The sequence below is a fragment of the Monodon monoceros genome, unplaced genomic scaffold (genome assembly GCF_005190385.1).
Source record: "Monodon monoceros isolate NGI ecotype Baffin Bay Population unplaced genomic scaffold, NGI_Narwhal_1 Super_Scaffold_6, whole genome shotgun sequence".
NCBI classification, from domain to species: domain Eukaryota; kingdom Metazoa; phylum Chordata; class Mammalia; order Artiodactyla; family Monodontidae; genus Monodon; species Monodon monoceros.
This window is the reverse complement of record NW_021703783.1, coordinates 95,469,617-95,477,112: the sequence shown is the minus strand read 5'-3', so window position 1 is coordinate 95,477,112 and position 7,496 is coordinate 95,469,617. Positions and strand designations below refer to the sequence as shown.

Here is a 7,496-nt window from a genome sequence, read left to right as displayed (position 1 = left end):
CAAAAAAAAAAAAAAAAAAAAAAAAAAAAAAAGCAGCTTGGGACTTCCCTGGTGGCACAGTGGTTAAGAATCTCCCTGCCAATGCAGGGGACACGAGTTCGAGCCCTGGTCCGGGAAGATCCCATATGCCGCAGAGCAACTAAGCCCGTGCGCCACACTACTGAGCCTGCGCTCTAGAGCCCACATGCCACAACTACTGAAGCCCACGTGCCACAACTACTGAAGCCTGTGCTCTAGAGCCCGTGCTCCGCAACAAGAGAAGCCACCGCAATGAGAAGCCTGCATGTCATGTCACAACAAAGAGTAGCCCCCGCTCGCCTCAACTAGAGAAAGCCCGCGCGTAGCAATGCAGACCCAACACAGCCAAAAAAAAAAAAAGAAAAAAAAAGCTTTTAGTTTTGTCTTTAGACGGTGCCCCATAAAACTCGGGACCGCGGTGCCCTCTGGGGCTGAAGGCAGCAGGGTGGGGGGCACACGGGCAGCATAAGTGGCTGTCGACGCACAGGTGTTAGGCTGGCGCTGACCCCTCACTGTCCAGAGTACTGTTAATTCATAAAGCAAAGACGAAAATTCATCAGCGAAAGGGTCAGGCACAAACCTACAATGGCTATGCCATGAACCGAGGACTATACCGCACCTAGTTCTGTACACCTGAGGCCCATTTGAAGACCAAAAAAAAAAAATTTTTTTTTTTGCTTTCCCGTTATAGAAGGTATCCTAATTTTTAAAATCAAAACTGGATACGTTCTAGGATAATTATATTAACCAGCCAAATTAGTAAAAAATATGTTTCTGGACTCATAATTCGTTTTGGTTCAGAAAGTCTCACACACTAAGGGGAACTGCATATGCTCATAAAACGGGTCAGCCAGAAAGCAGTCCCTTCCTTCAGTCTGAACTGACACTGTCTCAAAAGCATTCTAGCATCTTCTGTATAAGGATTCTATAATAATAATTATGGAGACATGATAGTATAATAGTATGTATAATAATGAACACATAACATTGTGTATTTATTACATATATACGGGGATTCCCAGACACTCGTGGAAATGGATTCAGAAGGTCTAGTGTGGCACCAGGTGATGGGAGAAACACAACTCTGGGGAAAACTATGGGAACTATATCCGGCTGCTTCCTCACTCCACCAGTTCTCTACAGATAAGCACTTCTGAAGCGCACAGGAGCGTCTGACATCTGCAGAATGTGGAGCAGTGGGGACTCCGGGCCCCTCTCACCTTCTCCCTGGAATGTTCACGGCCTCTTGTCAGCACATCCTCCATCATGCCACTGGTCCTCTGGAAAGGTAATGGCCTGACAGCGCCATGTCCTCTCTCCCATCCTTGCCCTAAAAGACTCCGACAGTCCTCAAAGGTGCCCTCAGGGGCACATGCAACTAGATTCCTTAGCAGGGCACATGAGGACCTCCACCATGTGGCCCCCACCTGCTACTCCAGATTCAATCCCCACCACCCCCGACCCTCACCTTTGTGTCTGTGCACACCTGGTTCTCTCCGCCCAGGTTAACTACCTGCCTCCCCCGAAAGAGCTGAAAGAACCACCTTCAGTGCCATCTCCTCTGTGAGCCATCCCTGGCTTCTTCAGGGAGAATCAGTCCCTCCTTCACAAGACACCTCTTGGAGGAAATTTATGACCCTTACAGGTACTGCTTTTTCTTATTTTTATCTGCCTTGCTCTATCAGAAATACTCAAATATTTACGGAATGAGTGAGTGAATGATTTTTTTCTTTTGTTCTCACATTTCATAAACATCTGAGTGCCTACTGTCCCCTAAAGAGCAGGGAATGCAGCCGTGAATAAGACAGAACCAGTCCTTCCCTCAGTGACAGAAGTGGATTATTTACATAAGTAAAAAGGGAAGATAATGCTGGGCAAAGAAACAGAATTTATTTCACATAATTATCCTTTCGTTTTTGTTGTGTAAATTTTTTTTTTTTTTTTTTTTTTTTTTGTGGTACGTGGACCCCTCACTGTTGTGGCCTCTCCCGTTGCGGAGCACAGGCTCCGGACGCGCAGGCTCAGCGGCCATGGCTCACGGGCCCAGCCGCTCCGCGGCATGTGGGATCTTCCCGGACCGGGGCACGAACCCGTGTCCCCTGCATCGGCAGGTGGACTCTCAACCACTGTGCCACCAGGGAAGTCCAGTGTGTAAATATTTTTAAAACGAGATCATTACTATATTTCTCAAAAATATGAACAAATTAAAACAGTAACTTTTTTTTTTTTTTTTTTTTTGCAGTACGCGGGCCTCTCACTGTCGTGGCCTCTCCCGTTGCGGAGCACAGGCTCCGGACGCGCAGGCTCAGCGGCCATGGCTCACGGGTCCAGCCGCTCCGCGGCATGTGGGATCTTCCCGGACCGGGGCACGAACCCGCGTCCCCTGCATCGGCAGGCGGACTCTCAACCACTGCGCCACCAGGGGAGCCCAATAGTAACTTTTTAATACAACATTTCATGAATATGCTTTCTGTATTTAAGTTTATGTAGTGCAAAAAAGTATATTATAGATGCGCAGATTGTCTATGCAGAGCATATACTATAGTTAGGAATATACGCACATATTCATTCTTCTGAATCTGAATGCTTGACAAATAGACTTTGGGCATAAAGTCTATGCTAAAAAATTTCCATTACGGTTCCTAAAACCTCAAAAGCATGAAACACACCTCACCAAAGACATGCTAGACCCATTTGTATTCTTAAATCTGAAATTTAGCCTTTAATTCAAAAGGTGATGTCTTTACAGTTTCACCACTGCACCAAAGCCTGATGTCCTAAATGAACTGTTTCACTACTAGAGATTCATTCATTCTCCAAATATGCACCCACTATGTGACAAGCGCTTACAAGGTCCTCACGCTTACAGAATTTACATTCCAGTGTCCGGGTAAGCATTTAGTGAAATGAATTAAAATAAATATTTGGATCTAGCCTCTAACCTTTAAGCAGATCGGTCTACTAGTGAGTCGACAAATTTTATCGAACGCCACGTGCCAGGCTAGTGACTAGGCAAGGCAGTGCTAGCTGGAGAAATAGGACATGAAATAAATGTAATGAGTTATGAGCAGCATCCTTTAAGTGATATAGACTAGAATCAGATAGAAAATACAAGAAAAAGTAATAGGTATCAAGGGTAAATACTGTTTCAGAAAACTTTTGTTTCACATATGCATGAAGGTACCAGATAGCAAATATGGGATGTTTTCTTACTGTGAGTCCTGAGCAAAATTCAAACAACGCTGGCTAGTGAAATGTAAAGGCCAAATTAAAGAACTGAAATTATTTTTTGTCAATACGTTCATCAAAGGAGCAGCAGTTTTAGTGTCAAAGGAGCTTAATAAAAGCAGAGACTTTTTTTCCTGTACTCCTAGCACCTACAACAGTGCCAGGCACAGAGCTGACCATCGGTAGATATTAGTTGAATAAACGAATGAATGCTTACTCTGCGAAGATGCTACAAGGGATGCAAGGCAAGTAAAATGCAGCTCCTACCGTCATCTAGAAACTTAGACTTTAAAAGGATAAGTCAAAAATGCAGAGCTAAGACAGGGCACCAGAGCAGAAATGTCAAGGAGGTTGGCAACACATCCAAAATGAGGCGAGATAAGGAGGTTTATATAGGAAGTGACTTGAACTGAGTTCTAAAAGATGGGACTATTTTGCCAGCTGAAGATGGGAGTGGGGGGTGAGTGATGAGAGAGGAAGCTCCGCCCAACAGCACGGTCCAAAGAGTGTGTCGAACGAGGAACGGTGTTTCATTTGCAGGAAGTATCTGGAAATGAAAGTTAAGTCCATTCCCGCACACCAGGCTGAGAAGTCTGTGCTAAACTCTTTTGGGAAACTCCTGAAAACTTCTCAGCAGGGCAACTCAAACAATCCACGTTGTAGAAGAGAAGTTGTGTTGAGCGCTGGGACTCAGGAGGTCTGAGTTTTAGAACATTCTGAGGCTCTAACGGTGTGACCTCGGACAAACAGTCACTCTCTGGGTCTCAGTTAAGATTACGATAAAGAGCAGCTGGGCAGCTTGGTTGCCGCGCTAAGCACCCAAGCAAGTGCTTTACGTGTATTGTCTTTCAATTCTCCTAACAGCCCGGTGAGTGAGTACTATCACTGCCTCCACTTTAAAAGGAGGTACTAAAGCTCAGCGAGGTTCAGTCTTTGCACGGTAACCAAGAGACACGAGGACTCCTAGCTGGGTCTGGGTTGGAAGGCACTAACTACTTCGTGCTCTAAGAGTCTAGCAAGAACGCAGGAGCGGCTGGGCGGGAGAGTTCGGAAAAGGTGACGGGTAAGGAACTAAGACGCCCGAAACCGCTAAGGATAGAAAGAACTTATTCCTCCGCTGTAGGACATCACGGAAAGCCCGAGAGTCCTTTCCGGGCCACTGCCTCGCTAAGTGACCTTGGGCAAGTCACGCCCCTCCTCTGAGTATCCGTTTTCTGCTCGAAAGCCTGCGGTACCTGCTGGAGGCATCTCTGCGGCCTCCTCCACCCGGCCCGCGGCGGCCCAGCGCTGGGGCGCTACAGGCGGAGATCCCCGGCCCCGTTCCGCACCGGCCTCGGAGCCCTGCAGTCCCCTCACCAGGGCAACCGCGGCCGCAGCCGCGAGGGCGTCCCCCGCGGCGCCCACCCAGAGGTCACGCAGCCCGCGGGTTTCTGGGCCTCTTACCCTGGCGTGCACTGTCCCCATGGCTCCCCTTCTGGCCGCCGCCTCCCAGAGCTGCCCTGGCCCGACGAAGGCTCGGCGGGTGAGGCAGAGAGCGAGTCCCCAGTGGCGGAGCTACCGGTTGGTGCAACACCCACAAGCCCCCGGACGCGGCTGACTGGGGGCGGCCATCATGTCCCGCCTTCGCCCCGCCTCCTGGCTCACGGTTCCTCCGCTCATTGGTCCTTAAGAATCTATGACCCGGGTGTTCACGCCTACGCCGGGAAGCTCTGCGTCTTGGAGACCGCCCGAGCGCCGAGCGTTCTGTGGCGCCCGGGAAGCTGCTGGCGCGTGGTGGGGACTTTGCGTGAGGGTCCCGCTGGGAGTGCCGGAGCTGCCCTGGGGGAGACCAGACCAGCTGGTGGGCGCGCCGGGACTTCACTCACATGTCTCCCTTAACCCTCCTGGCACCTCGGCCCAATGGTGCAGCGCTTGTCCCCGCGCTCTGGCCGAGGCTCGGCACACGCGGCTGCAACAGTGGCCTCACCCGGCGCCTGGAGCCGCACAAACCCGGATCGGCGCCCCGCTCCTCTCCTGCTGGCCGCACGGAGCTTTCAAGTCACTGAACCCCCACAGGGTTCATTCTCCTCATTGGCAAAATGAAGTGTGACGGTCTTATCTGTTTCGCAGGGATGGATTACAAGGCTCGCATGAAAGTGTTATTAACGCCTGGCGCAGGGCAGGGCACTTAGTGAGCAGCGAATAAATGACCATTATTCTTTCAACTGCAGTAAATGTCAGTGCGTGTCATCGGGGGTTCGCATGGGGGCCACTCACATCGGAGAACAGGACAGCCCTGGGGCTTCATTTGGGTGGTGGAAACAGCTTTCCCCCGCTCAGAAGACAGTATATAATAAGTAATAGTCACGTGGCGATAAATGCAATGAGAGAAACAAGTAAGAGACAAAATGAGAGAAGGATTTTCAGTATCATGTGCACTAACGTTTCCACCCCTTCCCAGAGACCCTGACACTCTTTTCTGTTTGATTAGCAGCACCGGAAGTCCTCCAGCATCCCTGGAGTAAATATTAAGTCCACATTCCCCTTCTTGCCTCCCAGGCCCTTCTCCTTCCCACACTGCATCCCTGGCCAGGTGACCTATCCATCTGTCTTCGCAGCTGGGCTGTCAGTCCCCAGAGGTGGGGACCAGTCTGTCTGGTTCCCTCCACGAGCCCAGAGGCTAGCAGAGTGCTTGGTGTGATGCAGGGACCTGGTGAATATTTGCTGAATTACTGCTCCCCTGCCGTAGGCTAGGGCAAACCGACACACCCTGCTTATTGAAATTGCACATTCCTGGGCCTCAGCCCTGACCTACTGAACCAACTTCTGGAAAGCAGGACCTGGAGATCTGAATATTTTTAAAGCGTGCCAGGTAATTCTTATGACAACTAAGTTTAAGAACCCCTCATTTTAAAAAACTCTTTAGGGCTTCCCTGGTGGCGCAGTGGTTGAGAGTACGCCTGCCGATGCAGGGGACACGGGTTCGTGCCCCGGTCCGGGAAGATCCCGCGTGCCGCGGAGCGGCTGGGCCCGTGAGCCATGGCCGCTGAGCCTGCGCGTCCGGAGCCTGTGCTCCGCAACGGGAGAGGCCACAACAGTGAGAGGCCCGCGTACCACAAAAAAAAAAAACACCTCTATGTCCATGTCTGACTTCATTACTAGTTTCTAACGTCTTTGAAGACATGGGGCCGCGAACCTGCTTATAAGGAACTTGGCCAGAAATGGGTGGAAGAGGAGCTCAGCAGGAGGGGAGGCAGGGGCGGCAGCAGGGCATCCGCGGGAGATGGGGGACAAGGATGCAGGGCCGTGATACAGGCAGGCAGGACGGCCTTGCACGAGAAGGGGAAAGGTGTGCAGGGCCAGGCCTGCGGCGAGAGACGTCTGGGCCTGGGCATGTGTTCAGGAGGCTGCAAGCTGATGAAAGAACTGGGCTATAAGTTAGCTGTTGACCCCAGGCAAGTCACACCCGTTTTAAGGGTCACTTTTCTCCACTATAAAATAATGAGATTGCTAAGGACCCTGCCAGTTGTACAAAAGATTTTTTTTTAATTGGCTTGCATTTCACACTAAGAAGTAATAGGTCCTGGGCTTTTGCAGGCTTTTAAGACATTTTGGATCACCACTTGCCAAGGAATCACAACCAGATTAGCTCCCGTTTAGTGGTTATGATGCTGGCTTTATGGACAGACCCGCTGGCTGGGGTTCAGCCGTGATTCTACCACTGCTAAGCTGTGTGGCTGTAAGCAGGGCCGCTACCTCTCTGGGTCAGCTTCCTCTTTTGTAAAGTGAGGGTAGTAATGGCATCCACCTCACAGGATCGCTTTGAGGATTCAGTGAGTTAACAGATGTAAAGCTGTGCCTAGCCCAGGGAGAGTGCCCCCCCTACAAGGATTAGCTGTCCCTATACCCACGTGCCAGGCCAGGTGCCAAGTGCTTTCCGTAAATGGTCTTATCTAACCATCACAGTAAGGTAGGCTTTTGTAGAAGATGAAACTTAGGGCCAGAGAGACTAAGTGACTTACCCTAAATCCAGGGGGGACCCAAACAAAAGAGAGTGTGACATGGTCCCACCTCTGGCTCTTAGCCACCTCTGAATGATGCCCACGTGTCCCAGGGTCTCGAGGGGGTGGGGGCCATGGGGGTGAGTAGATGGTGGCTCAGAAGCCTCCCGACCCTGGATTCCCCTCTTCTGGCAATTTTTAAAGGGGGGGTGGTGGGTGGGGCATACATAACAGGCTGCAGCCACCAGGTGTCTGAGTGCGAGAAGCTCA

The 7,496-nt window shown here is 50.7% G+C and overlaps 1 protein-coding gene across 2 annotated transcripts in view; it reads right to left on the bottom strand.

Moving 5' to 3' along the window:
* SAMM50 (SAMM50 sorting and assembly machinery component) overlaps positions 1-4,866 on the bottom strand; it is a 33,788-nt gene extending 28,922 nt beyond the window's left edge. The window contains exon 1 of one of the 2 annotated variants that reach the window (XR_003791187.1): positions 4,690-4,840. Coding sequence is in view for 1 of the 2 variants with exons in the window: in XM_029206140.1 (XP_029061973.1) it covers positions 4,690-4,710 (21 nt within the window). In the remaining variant the exon portion in view is untranslated. Of the gene's footprint in view, positions 1-4,689 lie in introns of both variants that reach the window. The other variant, XM_029206140.1, reaches the window with a different exon arrangement.
* Positions 4,867-7,496: the final 2,630 nt, after the last annotated feature.